Raw genomic sequence first — 24,218 nt, 5'->3', positions numbered from 1 at the left:
TGCCTGTGTGCTCGAAATTACTGGGAGAATTTGTATAGCATGTATTCACAGCTCCTTTTCTTTTGCTCCAAGTCTTAGTCACATGAAATAATGTCCCGCTGGGTCTTGTTTGAAAACCGGCAGATTTTACCAGTTCAAATCGTATCAGTGTCCCAACACCTAGAGCACTGAGTATCATTGCTGTGGGTGTTTAAGTTTCTTATCCAACTTTATGAACACAGTAAATGGCAATTCTTTCTTCCTCCCCTGATTCATTTACTTGATGCCAAATCAAATACTTTCCCCCCAGACATTCAGTCTTGGTAGCTCTGAATACTTTGCAGAGGTTTAATGGCTGTTTGTTTGTTTGTTTGTTTTTTTAAAAGTAGCACCACGATGTAAATGTTATAGCACTAATACAGGGGTTGGCAAAGCAAGGGTCGCGGGCCAGATCAGGCCCAATTGCCTTCAGGATCCGGTCCGCGGACTGTCCATGGATCGGCTTGGGGATTCTGTTTGCTTGAGCTGCGCCATTTTCCCCCTGCGCCATATTCCCCCCTTCCCCCTCACACACATTGCGGCGCCGCCTCCTCCCTCCTCCTGGCTTCTCCCCGCCCTGCCTAGAGGAGGAAGAGGGCTGGGCTGAGCTGTCTGAGCGCCATTAAGCAGCCCCTCTCCGAAGCCAGCCCTTCTGTGCTGCTCATCTTCCCTCTGCTGCTACCACTGGTGCACCTGTGGGCCAGAGAGCTGATTGGACGAGCTCACTCTGCCTTCCTACAAGAAGAAGCAGTGGCGGTGGCAGCAGTAGCAGCACCTGGGAAGGTAAGTGCAGCGGCTGGGGGTTGGGGAGGAGAACTACTTGCTCCCTTCGCCTCTTCCAGCTCTCTCCCCCCCCCCCCCCAGTGCCACTTCTCAAGCCCAGAACAAGGTTTGAGGGACAGTGGACCAGCCCGCGGTTAAAAAAAATTGTCAACCCCTGCACTAATACAAATAAAAACAATACCGTATTTTTTGCTCTATAAGACTCACTTTTTCCCTCCTAAAAAGTAAGGGGAAATGTGTGTGCGTCTTATGGAACGAATGCAGGCTGCGCAGCTATCCCAGAAGCCGGAACAGCAAGAGAGGTCATTGCTTTCGCTGTGCAGCGATCCCTCTTGCTGTTCTGGCTTCTGAGATTCAGAATATTTTTTTTCTTGTTTTCCTCCTCCAAAATCTAGGTGCGTCTTATGGTCTGGTGCGTCTTATAGAGCGAAAAATACTACATTCTTGTGCAGTTATTGTGTACTAGTTTTCAGTAAATGTTTTAAGGCACTTTGGCTCTTTCCTAGTGAAAACCCCTGTCCCTGGCAGTGACTCGCTTTGTTTCAGAAGGCAGGGACACGGAACTGGGTCTCCAGTGAAGCTCTTTAAGATGTTGTCTCTCCGTGGAAACTTAAGCGGAGATAGATGAGTTGTCTTTCACTTTCCTGGCAGTCTTAAGCTCCCCTCCATGACCCCTTCTTTTGCAATTTCACATTTTTCTGACAGCCCTATTATCAATTTCTTTTCTGCTGTAGGGGGCAAAGGGCAAGTAAGCTGGCCGGGCACCAAGTGAGGGAATGTGTTCCAGTGCTGACAAAACATTTGCAGATTTTGCGTCCATGCAAGAGGTCAAAGAGCTGTGATTCCAGTTTTGCTGACTGTTCTATGAACTCTTCGAAGTGTGATCCCCTGGCCAAAGAACTTTCAGAGGAGAACAGCAGAGTTGTAATTCCACACAGTGAATGTAAACAGCTCTGCACAACCATGTTTTAACCACCCTGCTTCTTAATGCTTTCCATTTTTGGGGGACACAAACTGAATAATTGTTAGGGATGGCTCAGTCAGTAGAGCATGGGATTGGAGCCTGACATTCCACAAAAGATTTCTGTTATCGCAGAGGGTTAGACTAGATGACCCTCGTTGTCGCTTCCAACTCTACAGTTGATTCTTTGAACTGTTAATCCTGGGAGACTTTTTGTGCTCAAAGAGACAGGGATTGCATCCTACTAAATTTGAGTACAGCCACTGAAGTGGACTTATGTTGGTCAACTCTGTTACTTTCAGTGGGTCTGTTTTGAATATGCTAAAGGTAAAGGACCTCTGGATGGCTAGGTCCAGTCAAATTGGACTTTGTGGTGCTCATCTTGCTTTCAGTGTTTGTCCACAGACAGCTTTTCCGGGTCATGTGGCCAGCATGACTAAACTGCTTCTGGCACAACGGGACACTGTGATGGAAGCCAGAGCTCATGGAAACACTCCTTACCTTCCCACCACAGCAGTGCCTATTTGCTTGCACTGGTATGCTTTCGAACTGCTAGTTTGGTAGGAGTTGGGACAGAGCAACAGGAGCTCACCTCGTTGTGTGGATTCGAACTGCCAACCTTGCCACTGGCAAGCCCGAGTCTCGGTGGTTTGGACCACAGTGCCACCTGTGTCCCTGCACCTGTGTCCGTCAGTATCATTAACTGGGTCCAACCCTACGTCATTTTCAATTCATCATGCGTGTGTCTGTGCTAATTTGCTTGCAAGTGGGTGTGGCTACCCCTTTCAGGTTGGCAGAGTCTGGTAGCAAATGGCAGCAAGGGGTAAATCAGATCAGATCTCTATTGTTATGGTCCATGACCTGCATTAATGAAGGTTTGAAAGGTCATCAGTGTCTCTGCCCCATGAACTACTTGAAGAGAGCATGTTGCAGTGGAGATTACTGGGTACCAGGTTGGCAACCACGGCTCAAATACCTCTGCCTTAATTAATGCTATTTCCATTTCCACTACGCGTGTTTCCCTTTCCACACTGGGAGAAGTGAATGGTTGTAAGAGCAAGCTATGGTCGAGCAGTGTAGTTGAGATAATAGAATTGTAGACTTGTAGCACTGGAAGGGATGCAAAGAGTCATCTTGTCCAGCCCTTTGGCGAATAGACATTATGCTGTGGCGACCGTAATCAAGATTTAAGGTGCCACTTGGGGCTTAGCTTCTATAACTGCATCAACTGACAAGTCTCTGGTCATGTAATGACCATCAGTGTATTTTAGGGAGGTCTTAAAACGGACTCGATTTGTACCAGCAATCTGCTAGGTATCTAGATCCCAATTTATTAGAGCTTTAATGACGACAACAAAACCTCGAATTTTGCCTGGTAGCTAATAGAGAACCAGCACAAATCTTTCAGCACCGGTGTAACGTGTAAACCTGGGTGTCCCACAAAGCTGCGTTTTGCACTAGCTGCAGCTTCTGAACCAGGCAGAAGGATATCCTCATGCGTAGTAAGTACATTGCAGTAGCCTAAATGATGACGTAGCCAATCTATGTCATGGCAAAGTTGTTGGGAGGACAACAGAGCACCACGGGTTCCCCAAACCTGCCATAACACTCTTTTCTGCTTTCTTTTGGGAAATGTTGGACTGTTCTCTGTAGCCTAAGAACCTTCTATTTGCCTGTGCCCACTTGGAGCTGTCTTTGCCCGTTTGAATGTTGGGAAGGATTTATGACGATATTTTCCTTTCAGCAGCTGAATGAAGAAAAAAAAAGCTAATGGTTCTCACACAGTGTCACTAAGAATGGGCTGTGTCTCACTTTTAGATTTTACTGGGGACCAGCGCACTTACCACGGGAAGGATAATGCGGATTCCAGGCACAATCGCGGAAGAGGAGGGGACACGACCCGCTTCCACACCGTCAATGTGGCACAGCCAGTGCGGTTCAGCAGTAAGTTGCAGACTTGGAAGCAGGGTTGAAATTCCCCCTAAGTTGCCGGCTGCAGGTCCAGGCACATGCTTCTTAAAAGTGCTTCCATGTGTACGCAAAGTATCTTATATTAAAGCTCCCTAACGTCCCTTGGCAATTTAGTCTGAGCTGTTTTTGTGATAAGATTCTCTGAACATTTAGAATAAAGTATAACATAGGAATGGGGAACTTCGGGCCAGGCAGCTCTTTCTGGCTTTTGGGATTCTCCCCTGGCCACAACACCTCTGTACTCTTTGGCGATCACTTGTAGCCGAGTAAGATTGTCTTCCATGAACATGGTCTTAACAGTGAGTCTGTAAGCGACTGTGGAGGCCAATTCTGGACTCATACGTCCTTCCACAGCGGGGACATAGGTTTCCGGGTGGGAGTTAATCATAGTGAGGGTTTTCCACGCATTCCTTCCTCTTAGTACATGTCTCCCTTTCGTCCTGAGTTTGAGCGTCTTCAAAATCCATGACACCTTTGGTAAAAGTTGTTCTCCAATTGGAGCGCTCGCAGGCCAGTGTTTTCCAGTTGTCTGTGTTTGTTCTACATTTTTTTAGATTTGCCTTGAGAGAGGCTTTGAACCTCTTTTGTTGACCACCAACATTACGCTTACCATTTTTAAGTTGGGAGTAGAGTAGTTGCTCTGGAAGACGATAATCAGGCATATTCCCTGGCTGGATTGTATTCTTGAACTGTCACAATGTCTCTTGTTTGCCTGCATGGGGAGATGTGGGTGTTTCTTTTTCGAAGCCTCCAATTTTTTGTGTGGCTGGATTCCAGTGTTCTGTACAAGGGCAGGAGACACATAAGTTGCATGAGAAAAATTGTGTATGGAGAGATTGTTAACCACCTGAGCCCCTGCCTGAAGTCTGCTCTGCCTAGACACATGGGCTTTCCACCCAGTGAGGACTGGGCTGATGCTAATGTTTTCAGAAGTGATGAATCAGGTTGAGATCCTAACTGGGGGGGATTGTTTCCCTTCTCTCCTTTATGTTTCCTAGGGAAATGCCCGTCAGAATGGCATCACTACGAGGGCACGGCTAGCTGCTACAGAGTGTACTTAAGTGGTGAGAACTACTGGGACGCCGTCCAGACCTGTCAGAGGGTGAATGGATCCCTGGCCACTTTTACAACTGACCAGGAGCTCAAGTTTATCTTGCAGCAGGAATGGGACTCGCAAGATAAAGCCTTTGGGAGGAAAGACCAGAGTAGGTCAGTGAGCATGCACGGAAGAACTGAATTCCCACTGGCAACACATGGGCAATTATGGGTGGATATGTTAAGGATAAATATGGGACAAGTTACATTATGCTATGTAAAGATCCAAACTAGAATGGAATCCATGTCTTAATGCAGGTATCGAGAAATCTAAATGCTCATTGACCGGGGGTGGGGGATTGGATAGGTGTACCATTTCAATTAAATGCATTCTTTAAAACAAACAAACGTGTGTGTGTGTGTGTGTGTGTTTGCAATATATATTTGATCTTCCTATATAAATAAAAATGTAAGGCTGTCGTCATGCAGTCTCTATTGCAGGATTTGTAGAACCAAATCACAATCCTGGATTTTTGTGAAGGAGGAGGGTTGGGAAGGTGGAAAATGAGCTGAGTAGTTTCATGGAAGGGGAAGCTCTAGGGAGTTAATGTGGGGGGCGGGAATGGCAGGGGGCTGGACAAACTACAATCTCCAGGTCTCTTGGGGGGAAGCCATGACTGTTATAAGTGATGTGATAACTGCTTTAAATGCATAACACTAACGGGGCCTTAGTCACTCTTCCCAGTCCATGTGATGGATATTATCTGAAGAGATTGCATTGCAAAATATGGGATTTGAAGGTTTAACTGAGATGCACAGCAACATAAGCATGGCTCTGGTGTTCCTTAGCCTTTGCAAGGATTGTTATGTTAGCGACAGTCAGCTTTCAGCTTGACTGAATAGGAAACCTCAGGAAAGGGAAGAGCTTATTAACCATGCTTAGGAGCTTTTCAACTTACCTTTTAGGATTTTGCTTTTTTGCATAATTTGTTTTTCCCTCCCTCGAGTTTACAAAGCTTACGCATTTCTGATTGTAGGTTCTGGGTCGGATACCAGTATGTCATCACAAACCGAAATCATTCTCTGGAAGGTCACTGGGAGGTTGCTTACAAAGGTAAGGCCCAAGAAATGAGCGATGAGCTCTTGTGTCACTTGGCTAAGAATTGATGCCATCTAAAGCATGTATTTGTGTTGCTGTTGTTGTTAATGTTATTAATGATGGCTTGTTAGTTGCTTGTTGCCCAAAGGTCTCCAAATGACTTAGAACACATTTAATATAAATAATCACACTATCCAAAACAACAATCCCCATAATAGCCATAGGAAGTTTGGGCAGCGCACTAGTAGCAAAACAACACCTTCTCCCTCTAACAAAAGGCCAATGGAAACAGCCAAGTCTTTACATGGTCTTGTAAAGTTATCAGGTACCAGGTGGATTTTTGCTGCTAAGCACATCTTGTAGAAGTTTTCACAGTTCTTGAGTACCTTTCTGCACCACCCAGTTCTCCTAATACAACTTTGTATTTTAGTGTGGTTGGTGGTCTAAGTGTCAACACAGTGATAAGGAAATCTGATCGAGTGTTTAATGCCTTTGTTTAACTCAAAGGCTGGCATAATGTGTGTTTTTTTGGCAATCCTGCTTTCCTCCCAAAGCTAGCAATAATACTGCCATCTGGCTGCAGAACTGCTGAAAGCAATTGGCTTTTGATTTGTTGTTTAAATGCTAATTTATAAAAGGAGGAAAAAGCAAAAGGGATAGCTCAACAGTTGACAGTTATGTGGCATGTTTGAATGAAGATATTATTTTGCGTGAAAGAAATGCTCACCTGTCCTAACACACGACAAGTCAAAGCTTCTACTGGTCAGAAGTTTTGGTGTTTAGGAATCCGAACCGATGGATTCAAACTACAGGAAAGGAGATTCTCACTAAACATTAGGAATACTTTTCTGATGGGAAGAGCTGTTTGACAGTGGAATGGACTTCCTTAGGAGCTGATGGACTCTACTTCATTGGAGGTTTTTAAACAGACAACCATCTGTCAGGGATTCTTTAGCTGTGGTTCCTACATTTTTTGGGTGTGTGTGTGGACTAGATGACCCTTAGGTCCCTTCCAACTACAATTCTATTATTCTGTATCAGTGTATATCCTTCTTTAAAGGTTGCCTTTCCTGTACTCCAGCTTTGTAAACAAAGTCTTGGAGGTTGCACAGTATTCAGCCAGCTTATTTTATTTATGCAAGAGTTTCTGCGTTCCCGTTTAAGTATTACTTGGGGTGCCTTCTGACAGTTTTGAAAACACAATATCATCCTAAAACAATGCTTGATACAAATACAGCAGAGATGGATACAGGAAATAAAATGCCATTTTTTAAAGAAAACCATTAACTGCCCTGCAAGGCAGAAGTCCACTAGAATGAAACTGACTCCACTAACCAGTGGAATATCACAAGGGTGCAGCATATACAGTGGTACCTCGGTTTACAAACATAATTGGTTCCAGAAGTCCGTTCTTAAACCGAAACTGTTCTTAAACCGAGGCGTGCTTTCCCTAATGAGGCCTCCCATTGTCGGTGCCCTTCTACCGTTCGGATTCCGTTCTTAGACCGAGGTAAAGTTCGCAAACCGGGACACTTATTTCCGGTTTTGTGGAGTTTGTAAACTGAATCGTTCATAAACAGGGCTGTTCTTAAACCGAGGTACCACTGTTTATGTCCCTCTTTGTGTGCTAATCCACTGGATTTATACTTCCCTTAACCTGCTTTGGCCTTCTTTGGAAAGAAATGCAATTTTTTTTAAAAAAAGGTGTATACTGTTTGAATTTAAAGAGCAAGGACTCGTGTGCAGGAGCCTGGTTTTGTACACTTCTGAGAAGAAAGTCAATGTTTGCAACACCTTTTTTAACATTAGGCCCCTGAATTTCTCTGAAATAGAGATATAGCTACAATAGCCTGAAATCAACCTTCTGATAACGTAGCAAGCTACCCAAGCATACAGAGTAAAGCATTGGTACATCGCATGAATGACTTTCTCCTTTAAAATGTTCTAAAAGGCAGCAAAGCCGAATTTGTCCACAGGCTCTGCAGCAACAACTTTCTTCTAGTTATGATGCATTTTGTCATTTCAGGTTCATCGGAAGTATTTTTGCCCCCTAACCCTACCTTCAGTACGTCCGTGTCGGAAAATGAAAACATCCTTTGCGCCCAGTTCCAATGTTCCCACTTCCCGACCCTGCGGCACCGCGGTTTTCACAGCTGGTATGCTGAAAACTGCTATGAGAAGTCTTCATTCCTCTGCAAAAGAAGTGAGTCATCCGTTCTGGGTTACACACAAGCTCTTATAAGCACGCAGGAACAGTTACATACTCAAAAGAGCCGCAGGGATGCTCACTTGCACTGCAGCAGGGGACAGAGAGGCCGAGGCCACCAAGCAAAACTGTATCGTGGTACGGACCAGGATCAGGTCGCCCTGCTCTTTGGACCACAGCTGTATTTCTTACCACTGCTCTGCAATGGCATTTGGCATGGTAGGAGCTGTTGTGGTAGTTGCAACGGGAGGGGCAAGAACTGCATTTTCCCCACTTTACAAAAGGCTGCGCCTGGAGTGCTTGGAAAAGCAATTGGTATCAGGGTAGATTTGATTTAAATCAAATTGATTTAAATCACTAGGCAGTAAGACTTGATTATTTTACAGAGGGACTCATTCTTGCTGGTATAATCTTAATATTTACAACCAGATTAAGGTTTCACTTTTGGAATAATGAATTTTCAGAGTAGTTTTTACAGTTATATCAAAAATCACTGATTTGTTTATACTATTCAAAATACATAGACAGATAATAATGAAATTATTGTGAGGTTTAATATGTTAACGGTTTATATTTAGACAACTTTTCTGCTGTACTTTATTGGAAAGAAAAAAATAAACATTTCCATAATAACAATGTGAACAATTTATTTAACTAAAACACAATAACATTATAGCACACGTATCCATGTTTGTTAACTGATGTGGTTAAACAGGTTTTTTTAAAAAAACAGACTGAGCTTTAGCACACATGAAAAACTTGAAACAAATCCTTATTTCCTGATGAATAGCCTATAGTGTAACTTAAATAGAAAACGTATCTTTAGAAAGATTTTTCCTTCAAAAGCATTTTATATTAAAAATTCAATTTAAATAATAAAAATCAGATTTAAATAAAAAAAATTGTGTGTTTTTTTAAAACACCATTGATTTTTATCTACCCTGGTTGGTATTAAAAGCCTCACACCTGTTTCTTTGCCTTTAAAGATTTTGTCAGGGCGGGCAACCTTTTTCAGCCCAGTATTTCTTCCTGGGCAGCCTTCCGGTGGGGTTGGTGGAGGGGACGTGCCAGTTGTGGGCACGGCCCAAGGCAAAAACTAGCCGAAGAAGGCATGCACATCCTTTATACAGTAGGCTAGCTTCTGCGCAGACCCACACCGATCTGTCCAGGAAAGTGAGGTGCATCTTATTGTCCATCAGCGAGGGAAGGTGGGAGCTAACATGTGTACGCGCCTCTCCTGTTTCAGGCCAAACCTGTGTAGATATAAAAGACAACATTGTCGATGAAGGCTACTATTTCACCCCGAAAGGAGATGACCCCTGTCTGAGTTGCACGTGCCACAATGGCGAGCCAGAGATGTGCGTGGCGGCTCTATGTGAGCGGCCTCAGGGCTGCCAGCAGTATCGGAAGGACCCCAAGGAGTGCTGCAAGTTTACCTGTTTAGATCCTGGTAAGAGCTACTTTTTTTAAAAGTTTATTTATTTGGTTTTTCAGATGAAAGTTTTACAATCGTATATCCAACATACAGCATAAAAACAAGATTCCAAGAACTGGGAAAGTAATAATGTCCCCACCAAAACAGACTGGCTAGCTAAAATGATTGAATATTTATTGCTAAATTAACAGGGAAAGTTAGAGGAAATACTTTCAGAAAGTTAATAAGGAATGAACTGTCTTTAAGGAATTTCTCAAAAATTGTGTGGAGAAGGTAGAGCTGCTATATTCACATTGTTCCAGCTCTCATGGATCAATATTTTATCTGTGGAAAATGTACTAGTAAAACTCCCACCTAATTAACATGGTTCTTGCTAAACAAGAACAGTTGCTCCTGCTGTTAGAATTGCCATATTTTTCTGCGTATAAGACGCTCCCATGTATAAGATAACCCCTATTTTTTGAGCCCCAAATTAAGAAATAAATAATTGCAACATTCTGTGTATAAGTCGACCTCCAATTTTAAACTTAAAAAAATGGGGGGGATATAGTCTTATACATGGGAAAATACCGTATATCCCAGTTCCCTTCTGGTAAAATTAGGAACACCAGAGAACTTTCAGAGTCCCAAAGGTCTTGGGACATAATCATACCTCAGTTTGGTGTGGCAATTGTTTCTAAGGCAAATTTTTAAAAACGAACGCCTTGATGGAAAGATTGCAAATAGTGCTGTGCAAGCACTGGAAGACACTGTTGTGGAATTGCCTTGTATAAGACAGGCAACATTGCAAAATAGAATGGTCTGGATGTTTTGCTTGCCGGTCAGGGAGAAGCATGTGCTCTGGCAGGAGCTGAATGTCATGTCTACATCCCTGATGACACTGATAAAATAATTTATTAGGCAGAGATAATGTAATAATAATAATAATAATAATAATAATAATAATAATAATAATAATAATAATAATAATAATAATATGGCCAAGCTGCATGAGAAGGATCAGTGGAACCTCTGGTCATGGCTGGAAGATTGGGGATCAAATATACTTTATATTATTGTGGCTGCCACCATATGTATCATTGGCTCTGGGTGCCAATGAAAGTTGTGCAAAAATGTTCTAATATGTGGACCCTTGGGACTGTGTCAATAAAGCAAAATACCTCCTACGTGAGCTGAATCTAAAGGGTTGACCAGCTATTTCAGTAACGTGTTGAAATACTGCTTTGAGCTTTTTGTAATATTCCACTATCTTTGAAGGAAGTTAGCCTCTGTACTTTGCACGATGATTCCTTTATAAATACACGCTTTGTACCATGTTCTGAGGACTCTCTGGCACTTGTGTTAGAAGCCTCTCCCAGATACCTGGAATAAAGAGAAGCATCAGGCATAAAACAAACGTTGTCCTGTGGTTTGATTTCTGCAACAAAGATAAGTTGCTACCTCTACAGACAGAGACAGTTCGAATGCCAGCTTTTGGAAACAGCAAGAGTGGAGAGGGCTGCTGCCCTTGCATCCTCCCTATATGCTTCCATTTGGGGCTTCCAGCAGGCTTTACTTATGTTCCTACCTGGAATCCTTTTTTTCTGAATGGATAAGCGTTGGGGCAGAAAAAGACCCTTAATGTGTTGGTAGCCACACATGCTTCTTCCAGCTCTGCTGCAAATTTCAGATTGCCTCTGTTCAAATGCAACAAGTGAGCTCTTCAAGCCTTGATTTAACCTTGCCGCTCCATGCCTCCTCCCCTTCTCCCTTCCCTTGCACACTGTAACTTGAATCTTCTGCGGTTTATCAAACCGCAGTTTCCCTTGCATCAAGTCTGAAAAGCTGTGGTCTGACTAGAAGCCAGGACCAGAAATACAATCATTAGCTGTCCCCTTGCATAAGGGGCATTCAGCACTGCCTTGCATGCGAGTATTTGTGAATTAGGGTACCTGCCCAACATTGGTATCGGAAAGTGAGCAGGGAGGATAGGCCAGTTCTGCAGCAAAATGTTGCAGTGTAGCCTCGCCAGTTGGGAAGGAGTGCTCCAGTTTGAGGTACCTGCCTGCCAGCCATGTAATCCTTCAGGATATCAGCTGTAAGAAGCTTGTGTTTCCCAATCCACCTCTCTTCCCCCTTTCGTCTTCCAAATGATACTCAACATTTTGCGGCTAGTGAACATGTGTGCTTCAGTGGTCTCCAGGCATGCTGATCCCTCCCTCTTATTTCTTGGTTGCTCTCTTCTGGCTGAAATCCTGTTGCCACTCACCTCTTGCAAGTTGCTACTAGAGTGGGAGTGATGGGGATACTTGACCTCTTCTTAAAATTGCATCCAGCCGATGATCATTATAACAACATAACGAATCCCATGTGGATCAGCCAGGATTCCCTGTTAATGAGATAGTTCGTTCCATTGACCCTGGTTCTGGCAGATGAAAACTCCTGCTGCCTCAGGACCTTGTTCTGCCCACAAACATTGTGATGCCCTCCCATCCCTGGCAGATCAGCCTTGTAGTTTTAAGACCCAAGTTGGGGAACCTTCAGCCTGCAGGCCTCACTAGGTCCTCCAAGCCTCCCCTCTTTGGCCTACCAGGCCATTTTGGCCAAGTCATGCCCACCTGCACTGCACTGCTGAGTGTGGGCAGGTAGAAAGGCGATTGGGCCAAAAGGGCATTTGCAGGCCCCGCCAGTCAGCGGATTGGCTGCACCTGCAAAAGTCGCCGTACAGCATTTTGCAAGTCCTGGCAATCAGCTGATCAGCAGAGCTTGCACAATGTTATTCTTTTGGCTGCACATTTTGATTTCAGACACTGCGGTCACCTGACATGATTGTGACCTGACTGGAAGGCAGGCAAACTTGCTTACCTGACAAACTTGGCCCAGTGAGGGATATGAAAAGCTAAGGATCTCACTCACCAGTCGGATCTAGTTTCCTACTCTTTGTTTAAGAGCTGCTGCATTATAACCAAGGACCTGGACCAGTCTGAGTCAACCTTGTTTCTTTTAAGGAAACGGAAGGATATTTGCATCACTGGAAGGTCTCAAATCACTGGAAGGTCGCAAATGTTCTAAGGAGCATGCTGAATTGGGTTAAGCCAGGGAGGTGTGGTGGAAACATATTTACCTTGGGCATCCAGGTGTGGGTACCTCTCATGCATTGCAAAAACCACCACTACCACCACCCACTGTTCACTTTTCTGTTATATGTGATGCTATCCTTACTTGAAATACCCGCCAGTCCCCCAAGTAGCCAGCAGATGGTGCTGCTGCTGTTTGGTCTTGTTTCCTTGAAATTGACGGAAACACTTGGTTGGTTGAAATTTCCTTGCCTATTTCCCCTCTCCCTCAGCCAAAGAGGGAATAGTTTTTGACCAAACAGGAGAGATGCCCGTCTCCCAAACCCCGGTGGCATGAACCTATTTGGACTTCTGCAGTTTGGGATTGCCTGGGAAATGAATCGGCTCTTGGCTGTTGTGAAATATATTTGGATTCTTGGAACGCACGTGGCAGGTTGTTCTCGACTATTTCTAAAGTTCCTGTCCTTATGCTTAACGCTTGTGGCAGGTTACTTTTCAGCCAAGGTGGCCAGAAATGTGAGCAGTATTATGCATTGTTGCATTACTGTATGTGAGGGGACCAGATGCCCAGTTCTTTCAGTGCTTAGTTCAGGTGTGCGGGAGCCTTTGGCTGTTCCGAATGCTGTCAAACTGCAGCTGTCATCAGCCCCAGCAAGCATGGCCAATGGCCAGGGGTGCTGGAGGTTGTAGTTCAAGAGCATCTGGAGGGCCAAAGGTTCCCCCACACCTGCCTGAGTTGAAACTTTCTTTGTGGGCAACCCCCGGGCCCCTACAGTTTGTGAAAAGTCCTAGATGCAGTCTGCCTGAACAGTAGGGTGATAACCGGGCTTAGGGATGACTTAGACCAATGACACTAGAGCTGAAACTGTTGTTTGCTGTTTATACTCCTCTTTCAGCCAGCCACACTCTTTCCCAGAGTGCTCCATTTCATTCCCTCTTCCTCCTGGTTTCCTGTTAACAATTGGTCAATATTCTATTCTCACTGAGGATGCTGAAGTCTCCCCCCACCCCGGTGCTTTTGCAAATGTGGTTCCCTGGAGACTGCTGATGCACATCACCCCTGTCATTTATTCAATTAAATATTTTTAATCTGCACTTGAATAAAGTATATTGAGGCAGCTTACAGTATGGAAAATATAGTAAAGCTAGTCTGCAAGCATGTATAAAACATAATTAAAAGTATGTATAAAACATCAGGTGCTGCTTGTTTCAAAAGAGAAATTCACATTGTGGAGGCTCGTCTAAAACAGCTGCACATGTGTGGAGCTGTTTGGGCTTTATAAGGATCTAAACTCAGAAAATGAGTTTGCTTTTAGTAAATTGGTTGGATTTGGAAACAAAAACATTTATATTAAGCTTTTCAATTATTTTTTCCATCACCCCTTGTTATGAGGCACGACATGCTCTTCCTGTTTCTTGGTTAGCTTCAGAAGAGAGGCTCTTGAATCAGGTTACAGTATGTTTCATGACAAGAAGCAGTAATGCTAGAATAACAGGTCATATGCCAATCCAATTTATGGGCATCCGGTCGTTTCACAATTGTTCCCCCTTGTCTTGTTGCAAACTTAGGATCTTAACACTTCTTGCATTTTTGCTTTCCAAATGCTTTGTATCTAAGTGGATTTGCTTGTATTGGAAAACAGATTAGTGACTAGCTAATTTTCTTTTGCAGTGGGAGCAATATGAAAAGGAAAGTAGTTTTTAGCTGACAGTGCATTTCTCAGAATAGCTGATGCAGTTATTGGGAAGTGTTTTCTCACGTGGATTATTAATTTTGAGGAATCACAGTCGTTTAAGCTACACATCTATTCTTGGCTTACTTATCGCATAGCATTTATGTCCCACCAACCGTGATGTGTACGTGGTCCTCTCGTTCCTCATTTAATCCCTGTACAGCAACCCTGTGAGGTAGGTTAAGCTGAGAGGCAGTGATGGGGACGAGGTCACCCAGTGAGTTTCATGGCTGAGTGGGGATTTGAACTCTGGTCTCCCAGGTCCTAGTCCAACACTCTTTAACCACTACACCCCACTGGCTCTCAAGTCAAGAGGTTTGATTCCCCCAGAGCATAGCTTCCATTAGGAAAACCAGCATGCATCTCAGCACTCCTGTCCAGATTTCTAATTCTCGGAGAGGACTCAGTTCTGCGTCTGCACCCTAAATTTGAGAGGTCTTTTTAAAGCATAGTGGGGGCACTGAAAGATATTTTTGGAAGAGGATTAATGCCTTTTTGAGGAGTCTCCATTAGAAGCAGCCTGCAGGTCCAGGCTACTGAGAATTGTGTGAAGAACTTGTTTGACTCAGCGGACCAGATCTTCATGTTCCCCCAGCCCACCAGGCCAACTTTTACAGGTCCCACCCCACCCACCTGTCAATCACCCGTCATTGTGTCATCAGGCGATTGACAGGTGGGGTTGTCCTGTCAACGTTGCCTGTTGGGATAGAGGATGTCCAGCAGAAAGTTGTGCAGGGAGCCCAGTTCTGTTTTCTGCGTCCCCCTCTCTTGCTTGCCCCACATCAGATGGCACATACGACCTCAGGTGGGTGAGGTTTCAGAAAAACAGCCGCATGGACCGATTGTCGAGGCCCGGCAGGCCAAGTTTGGCTCGGAGGCTGAAGCTCCACCGCCAGACACCTAGACACGTTCTTGCTCTATCTCCCCTTCCTCTTCCACAGTTTACCAGGAAGTTCTTTTTTGGTTGGCCCCTCCTGCTGAATGGCCGGAAAAGAACTTGGTTGGAAATGAACAGCACACCACTGATTTTTTGCTGTAACGTAACATAATGGGACTCGGGTGGCACTGTGGGTTAAACCACAGAGCCTAGGACTTGCTGATCAGAAGGTCAGCGGTTCGAATCCCCGCGACGGGGTGAACTCCCGTTGTTCGGTCCCAGCTCCTGCCAACCAAGCAGTTCAAAAGCACATTAAAGTGCAAGTAGATGAATAGGTACCGCTCCAACAGGAAGGTAAACGGCGTTTCCGTGCGCTGCTCTGGTTCGCCAGAAGCGACTTAGTCATGCTGGCCACATGACCCGGAAGCTGTATGCTGGCTTCCTCGGCCAATAAAGCGAGATGAGCGCCGCAACCCCAGAGTCGGCCACGAGTGGACCTAATAGTCAGGAGTCCCTTTACCTTTTTAATGAGATCTCTACTTTTGATTCCTCCATGCAGACGGCAACAGCTTGTTTGACTCCATGGCAAGCGGCATGCGCCTCATCGTGAGCTGCATCTCCTCCTTCCTGATCTTGTCCCTGCTCCTCTTCATGGTCCATCGGCTACGGCAGCGGCGCAGGGAGCGCATCGAGTCTCTGATCGGAGCAAACCGTAAGTCCCTTGGCTCTTCTTGATCTGGAAGCCCCCAAGTTGCGGAACTCTCCTTTGCAGCAAGGGTGCTCCTGGCACCTTCATTAAGTCATTGCCGTCATATGCTGAATATGCGCCTTTTTAACCCTGGCCAGTTAGGGTTAGGGTGTCATGGCAGTATTAGTAAGTAGTCCAGCAATACCAGAGGTTCCCACTATTGCCATAAGAAATCTGAAGATAAAACAAGAAAGTTAGAGAAGGCACGCTAGACGCAGCCTACTCTTGTGACCATATGTCCACTCATTCTTGGACTTTATGGTGAAGGGTGGGTAAGAAATTGAATTAATAATAATAATAAATCACTTACGTGCAGCTTTCAGCTGCTGTTTTTTTGAAAACATGTCTCTCTTTGACCCAGTGCAGGTGTGGAAGCCTTCTGGCCCTCTAGATATTGCTGAACTTGCAGCCTTACTCAGAGTTAGGCCCATCAAGCTTAATGGACATGGCTTAGATCAATTAGATTCAACGGATCTACTACGCTGAGTCAGGGCTAGCAATGGATATGGCCCAGAGTCTCTTAATGGCTCATGTCAGTTCATCACTGGTAACTCCCTGTGATGCTTTGTTCATCCTTAACAGGACCAAGCTTCTTGCTTTAATTAGTTTTTATTAACTATTTCCTTGTGTTCAAAACAAGCAAACAAAGTACACATAGTAGTGTCTCCACTTTCAGTTCACAGAGCTTTTGGGTTTCAAGTTAGGCTTACCCTTTGCAAAATGCATGACCTACTTGGCGAGAGGTAGTGGTGGAATAATAATGCATTTTAGGTTTTGTGTGTTTTCTCCTAACTCCCCTCTCCCCCAATAGTGCACCACTTCAACTTGGGTCGCAGGATGCCCGGTTTCGATTACGGCCCCGATGGCTTCGGGACTGGACTCACGCCGCTCCACCTTTCCGATGACGGGGAAGGTGGGGCGTTTCATTTCCACGACCCTCCTCCTCCCTACACGGCGTACAAATACCCAGATATCCAGCATCCCGATGACCCACCTCCGCCGTACGAAGCTTCCATTAACCCAGACAGCATTCTTTGTTCTCCCCCAGGTACATCGTTGAGATGTTGTCCTTTGAGTATTGTTGGGCTGCAGGATGTTATACCAGTAGAGCACATTGTGCACTCGGAAGGTGCCAGGTTCAATTCATGGCATCTCCAGGTTAGGGCTGGAAGAGAGCATTTCCTGAAATCCCAGAGGACCACTGTTGGTCAGCTTAGTCCAGGGACATGGCACTCTCCAAATGGTTTGGACCGCAGTTCCCATCAGCTTCAGGTAGCATGGCCAGTGGAATTCTGCTCCAAAGAATTGGTGGTGGCCATGTCCAAGTAGCTGATGATGACTCTGTTGCTGCTGCTGCTAATAATAATAGTAGTAGTAGTAGCACAGTGGTACCTCGGGTTACCTATGCTTCAGGTTACATACGCTTCAGGTTACAGACTCCGCTAACCCAGAAATAGTACCTCGGGTTAAGAACTTTGCTTCAGGATGAGAACAGAAATTGTGCTCCGGCGATGCGGCAGCAGCAGGAGGCCTCATTAGCTAAAGTGGTGCTTCAGGTCAAGAACAGTTTCAGGTTAAGAACAGACCTCCGGAACAAATTAAGTTCTTAATCCGAGGTACCACTGTAGTAGTAGTAGTAATATTTGTATCACTCCCATCTCCCAGCCACTCTGGGAGTTTTCTAGCATATACAGATGTATATATATATATATATAAAACACAAAACATTAAAAACTTCCCTATTCATGGCTGACTTCAGATGTCTTTTAAAGATGATATAGTTGCTTATCTCCTTGACATCTGATGGGAGGGCGTTCCACAGGGCGGGCACCACTACTGAGAAAGCCCTCTGCCTGGTTCCCTGTACCCTCACTTCTCACAGGGAGGGAACTGCCAGAAAGCCCTTGGAGCTGGACCTCAGTGTCTGGGCTGAGTGTTAGGGGTGGAGATGCTCATTCAGGTATACTGGGCTGAGCCCGTTTGGGGCTTCAAAGGTCAGCTCCGACACTACGAAATGTGCTCGGAAACGTACTCAAGAGTGCTGCCTCTGACTTGTCGATTCCTCCTTGCCTTTTCCATTTTCCAGGTGGAATCCATTCCCAGACAGGCCAGAGCAACCAGCTGTCCCTCGGAAACGGCGACGCATCTCCGCCGCTGACAGAGGAATCTCTTCCTCCTTTGGTCGGTCCTTCTCCAGCAGAGCTGGAAGACTCTGTTGACAGCAGCACCCTCCTTGTACCTCCTGACACGCCCTTAAGTGAAAGCCCGCCGGCAGAGACACTTTCAGGCAGCCTCCACAGTCACTGTTCTCTGAATACCATTGTATAAAGGAAAAATTGGGGGGCGGGAGGGGATTGAAAAAAAGAAGAAATCTTACTGCCGGTCAGAAATAAATTTTTGAGCAACTGTTTGCACACCAGATGTACAGACGGACACTAATGGACCGAACTTCAGAAATAAGCTCCGCTCCTTGTTTCTCTCTCTTTCTTTTTCTCTTATTTAGGACACTACTTTTATGTTCTAGGAAATCATGCGTCTTGGCTGTTGCTGTCATTTTCTAGCCTGGTTGGGTTGCCCTCTTGAAATTTTATTTTATTTTTGTTTTTTAAAAAAAAGGATTATGGAAGCTGCACCTTTCTCACTAATGATGGGAAGAATGCAGAGGATGTTCTTTTTTTATTTTTCTTGAACAACAGCATCCCGACTCTTTGTTCGCAAGGAGGAAGAAAAAAGCACGGATAGCTTTTCGTTACCTGGCCTCTTTCCACCTCCCTCGTGAATCACGGGAAAGGAAACCGCGAGCTGTACATTGGATGGAGACGTTTCTTGAATTTTGTGGGGAGCTTGGAAACTCAGAAGCAGTTACAGAGAGCCTGCCTGCTGGAGAATCTCTTTTGTCGCCCTGAAACGCTTCACAGCCACGACTCAGACCTTTCCTCCTTGAGCACAGAAGATTGGATTTTGGTGCTGCTTGTTGGGTGTCCCTTTGAACAGAAGGCAGAACCACAACCCCATCACCCTCCTGGCAGATAGAAACATGAGCCAAAGAAAAGAGAGGCAGGTAGACGTGGACGTTCAGCTTTTGATTGTCATGTTCAACACTGCCACGGAGGAGGGACTGCGAGGTTTTAAAAAGGGTTTGCTGGATACTTGGCTGTTTTCTCGACGTAGCGCAGTGAGATCCAAATGTTTTTTGGGGAGAGGGCAAGGGGGACGGTTTGCAAAAACCTGCTTCCTTCTCTGTGAAACTGCAAGTCCTGTACAGCGACTCTTTTAAACTCTGTGACCTGCAATGCAATGGCTTCTAACAGGCATTGGGCATTTTTGAGGTTCTGGGTTTGGGGGATGAAATGGTGTCGGTAACTCCATAAAGCTTCAATGAATTGGTCCAGTGTCATCAGGTTCCGTGCCCCCCCTATTTAATTCTAGGTTTTCATTAGAATTACTTAGATCGATGTTAATTTTACACCACTGGGGGGGGGGGGTTGATAGTTGAAGCCTTAAAGTATCATTTAAAAAATTAGGCAACCCTAGAGAACGATAGCAGGCTTTTTGGGTGAGGGTGGAGTTTAGCACAGCAGTGAATATTGCGGCCAACCAATAGCCACCGTTGTCGTAAGTGGGATTGGGATTGAAAGAGTCACTAGGCAGGTGGCTGGGTTTCTTCTTTCCTTTTTTCCCTCCCCACCTTCCCCCTTGGTCCCCGGCGCTTGACAAAAGCCGTCGCCAGCAGTGAACGTTGCTGGAATTCATGACGAACCCGAGTCGGAAGATGCGTTTTGTACAGTTTAGGTCATGACGCTCAGGGTGTTACTCTCCCCTGAGAAGTTTTGTCTCCAGTTTGAAAGGCAAGGTGCGTTTCGTTCCAGAGAGCTTGTAAATAGCAAGGAGGTTTCTGAATTGAGCCGAGAGGACGCCTCTCGTCGCTAGCTAGTTTCCTTTTGGAGAGGCTGGCCAGGCGAGGAGGTGGTAATCTCCATCTTTCACTGATGTGTTCCTCTTACCTTATGAAAGGCAGGAAGCCTAGAGGGACAGGAAAGGAACATGGTGTGTGTGTGTGTGTGTGTGTGTGTGTGTGTGTGTGTGTGAGTGTGAGTGAGAGAGAGAGAGAGAGAGAGAGCGCGCTACTTTCCCACCAGGCTAGTTCAGGCCCCAGCTTGTCAGGGTGTCTCCATTCCCCCTGCATTGCATTGGGTGTATTTCCATATGCAATATTTTGCAGGGCTCTTTTCTATTTTTCTACACTAGGATTTGTGATAGTAACCACCACGTGGGCTGTGTTTAAAGGAGGAGGATAGGCTACATTACGCAGAAGGTCCCAATCCCCGACATCTCTGGGTAGGACTGGGGAAAAGGAGCCCTCTCTGAATCCCTGGAGAGCTGCTTGCCCGTCGGGAGCCGATGGTACCCACTCGGAAAGTCATCTGCCCGAGTCTGTATAGGGCAGCTGCGAAGAGCCCCTGAAAGCAATCAGCACAAACCGATGGAAGACAATTTGCAGCGCGGCAATCACGGTCCTGTCCAAGCATGTTAGATAATCATTGATAAAAGGATCCCCTTTCCTCGAGGAGCGTTGCAGACATAGCCCTTCTGGCAGCATAGGGTAGGCTCACACAGTTACCCTCCTTCAGAGCACAGCAGTGCTCTGTGGAGTTGCCCGGGGGGGGGGGGAGGGTGAAACTGCAAGGAAACCCGTCTTGTAATAGGATTTTGTGCAACAAGCATTGATAGGTTGGCAGAACGGGTCCCCCCCCTCCTCCCTGTGGTGGCCAAGCCAGACCTGATGGCTACTGCAAGGCACGGCTTCAAATGTGATGTCCTCCGAATGGTTGCAGAAGTTGCAGCCGAGGAAAATCTGGTTCCTCGATTTCTTGCACACCCACACCCAGGATGTAGTGCAGGACAAGAGGGAGTCGTCCTTTATTGAGAGGACTTGCAGCTTCTTCTGCCTCTCAGCTGCGAGTCCAGGTGTAGCTGGACTGCTGTGGCCACAGGTACGTGTTCTGAGTTGGATGGTGCTGAGCGTTTCTGAAGTATGAGAAATAAAAGCGGGTTTTGTGCATTTTTAGCACACTCATAAGTTTTATACATTGTATGTACTGGCTTCTTGAGTTTTGTACGTGTGTGAGAGTGAGTGTTCAGGGTGCTGAGTATACCTGCATGTACTGCATCTTGCGATCTTAAGCAAAGCAGAGCAGCATGTGATAGGAACCGGTCCTCCCCAGGCTGCAGAACTGGCCCTTGGATTCGTTCTGCAGCAGGTGGGTCTGGGCCTAAGAGCGAAGTAAGATGCCCAGTCCCTGAAGTCCTTCAATAGCAGAACTCAGCTGGGTTAACCCAGACGTTTGAATTGATCGCCACATGCAGCCAGTCCTCAGTGTGTTATTGCTTGGAACTGCCCATGCTTCGCAGCGGGTCAGTGGAAGGTAATACTGTACAGTCATACCTCGGGTTAAATATGCTTCAGGTTGAGTGTTTCCAGGTTATGCTCCACGGCGACTTGGAAGTAATGGAATGCGTTACTTCCGGGTTTCGCTGCTCGTGCATGCGCAGATGCTCAAAATGACATCACGCAGAAGCGGCGAAACGCGACCCACGTACACATAGTCGCGTGTTACATTCTACTCAGGACGCGAACGGGGCTCCGGAACGGATCCTGTTCGCATCCAGAAGTACCACTGTACACAAAGCTATTAAGAGTGTCCCTTTGAAGGCTTCTGTCCCTTTCCCAAGTGCCAGTGTTTATTTGTTTTATTAGCCTGTGGAGATCTTTTAATTTTCTTCCTGCATTGCTTCTCGGGGCGTTGCCAGAAAGACTAGCCTGGAGAGCAGAAGACTGAGAGGGTGAGATGAGAGCCACCTTCAAATATCTGAAGGGCTGGCACATGGAAGATGGAGCAGGCTTGTTTTTCTGCTGCTCCGGAGAGGAGGACTTGAACTGATGGATTCAAATGGCAGGAAAGGAGATTCCGGCGGAACGTTAGGAGGAACTTTCTGAGGATGAGATCTGACAGTGGAACAGACTGCCTTGGGAGATGAAGCAGAGGTTGGATGGCTGTCTGTCAGGGATTCTTTAGCTGTGATTCCTGCATTGCAGGGGGTTGGACTAGATGACCATTGGGGTCCCTTCCAACTGCAGTTCTAGAAGGCCTAATGCAGGTGCCATAGTAAACTGCAGAACCAATCTGCAATGCTCATCAGTAGTTCTTGTGTTGGGGTTACATGCCCCCCCCCCCGGTACTGCAGGCATCTGCATCTTGCAAATAGCCCAATTGTTTTTCTTTTCTCTTCTCTGCCTATTTTTAATACTGTTTTGCCCCATTTTTTAAAAAAGCCGATGTCAGCAGTAAAGGTTCTGCATATCCTTCCACAAATGTCTGCTTCAGGCTATTGATCTTTAACTCGGATATCAGAGCATAAATGTCTTTAGCGGTTAATCTTGTAGCCACAGGTTCCATGTTGACCAATTTCTTGGGAGGGGTGCAGGATGGAGAGCAGAAACAAACACACCAACAACAAACCTTTTAAAAGCCAAACTCTTAATTTGAGACAAATAGGCCCCTGCTACGAATTTCAGTTTATTAAAACGAAGTCTATTTTGGGGTTTTTTTGCTATTGAAATGACACATCCCTCTGCTTACAAGCTGCCCTTTGCAAACCCTCTTTTCCTTTCTCTTGGCACGTGCGTGGGGTGTGTGGTTTGTGCACGAAGGTATTTTTGTGTGTGTCTCTCCCCCCCCCATTCAGCGTACACAAAACAATAGTCTTACTTTGGTCTGGAGGGAAGAAACTTCTCATCGGTTCTGGGGACCCAGACGTCGTTCTTCAAACGTTGCATGTTTGGACATAGGCTTGGTTGGCTTCCAGTTCATGTCTCCTCCCACCCCCAGATGTGGGTCTTGTGTTTGAAAGGGACGATTGTGTTGGCTTTCTGTACATGCCGCTCCCAATACAGCGAGCCGGGAAGGCAGCCTCCCGGAAACCTTTGCCGCACAGTGTCAATTTCAACAGGGCGGCATGCGGTTGTGGAGATGGGGAAGAGAGGCAGGAAACAGCACTTAATAGACTGTGCATCCTTGACCATGAAGGCAAGCCGCCAGCAGCAGCAGATGCGTTCAGAGGTGGATTCCGTTCCCCGGTTTTAAGGGGATTTCTCTTCCTAGGCACAAGGAACCAGTTCACACTGGCTGAATTTCAGTCCCTCTCATCTTTGTATTATGGGGAAGCACCAAGGGGGAGGTCTCTAATTCTGGGTAGACCCAAGGTTTGCTTGTGAAATATCCTAGACTCATCCCCTGACAGCTCCAGGTTGCATTATGGAAGACTCCAGAGAGCTTCTGCCAGCCAGTGTAGACCGCAGGTGGGAATCCTGTGGTCTCAACAGGAGTTGGGCTCCATGAACTTCTGGAGATCCTCAGGTCCTCTTCTCCCTCTCCACCTCCCCCAGTGTAGCCAGTTTGTGAGCCAGACGGACCAATGATTTGACGCAGCGCAAGGCAGCTTTCTGTGTTCGAATCTCTTAATTGCCACGCTTCTTTTTCTGATGGCTGGATGCTAGACTTGCTGTTTGCTTGGGAGATGCGTACAAGGCGACAAATGAGACACTTGCTTATTAGCTTCTCGGAAAATCACTTTTAGCCAAGGCTGTGTGTCTGCAGGACTCCCCCCACCCCGTGTTGTTGATTTGTGGTTGGATGTCACTGTGGCTGTGTGTGCGTGCGTGTGCGTGTTAAAAAAAAAGATTTTGATATTCCATGAAAATACTATGTAGAAAAGAAATTTGATACTGTAATAGTTCGGTCCCTGTGACATTTTTTTTAAAGTTTTAATGTTTTGATTTATTATTATTATTATTTTATTTTTTAGGAGAAAAAGAGGGTGGGATGGGAAGACACTAATCTTTTATTTTTCTCAAGATGCTGTGAGAGACATTTCACCCAAATGCCAAATAAATCGTGTTCTGTAAAGAGGGCCCTGTCTCTGCGTTTGTGTGTGGTGCCTCTCTCGCCTCTAAAGGGAGGCAGTGGACCTCCCTAACTTTTTGGAGTTCCCATTGTGGTTGTGGGATATTTTTAAAGATCATACTTGCCAGGGGTTCCTGCTCCTGCTTGCTTTAACCTCACCCCATCCCTGCCTGGTTCCTTTAAGGCCCCCTATCCCCACGGCTCCTCTCTGCCTGTCCATCACTGCTGTTCTTTAAAACCACCGTTATAAAACCTGGCTTCTCTCCCTGTCTCTGACTGAATGCAAATCCAGGATTCTAGTGAGGCGCTGTAAATCCTGCTGTGGGTGCTGT

General features: G+C 45.8%; 1 protein-coding gene across 3 annotated transcripts in view; it reads left to right on the top strand.

The window, feature by feature from the left end:
• DGCR2 (DiGeorge syndrome critical region gene 2) overlaps positions 1-23,893 on the top strand; it is a 61,968-nt gene extending 38,075 nt beyond the window's left edge. For all 3 annotated transcript variants that reach the window (XM_081893378.1, XM_081893377.1, XM_081893376.1), the window contains 8 exons: positions 3,581-3,706; positions 4,732-4,942; positions 5,806-5,882; positions 7,894-8,070; positions 9,320-9,523; positions 15,734-15,886; positions 16,734-16,970; positions 18,009-23,893. In XM_081893378.1, coding sequence (XP_081749504.1) covers positions 3,581-3,706; positions 4,732-4,942; positions 5,806-5,882; positions 7,894-8,070; positions 9,320-9,523; positions 15,734-15,886; positions 16,734-16,970; positions 18,009-18,250 — 1,427 coding nt within the window. In that variant the 3' untranslated portion in view covers positions 18,251-23,893. The remainder of the gene's footprint in view (positions 1-3,580; positions 3,707-4,731; positions 4,943-5,805; positions 5,883-7,893; positions 8,071-9,319; positions 9,524-15,733; positions 15,887-16,733; positions 16,971-18,008) is intronic.
• The last annotated feature ends 325 nt before the right edge of the window (positions 23,894-24,218 follow it).

The sequence above is a fragment of the Podarcis melisellensis genome (assembly GCF_964234715.1).
Source record: "Podarcis melisellensis genome assembly, chromosome: 16".
Taxonomy (NCBI): Eukaryota; Metazoa; Chordata; class Lepidosauria; order Squamata; family Lacertidae; genus Podarcis; species Podarcis melisellensis.
The sequence above is the reverse complement of the archived record's forward strand: the minus strand, read 5'-3'. Positions and strand labels throughout refer to the sequence as shown.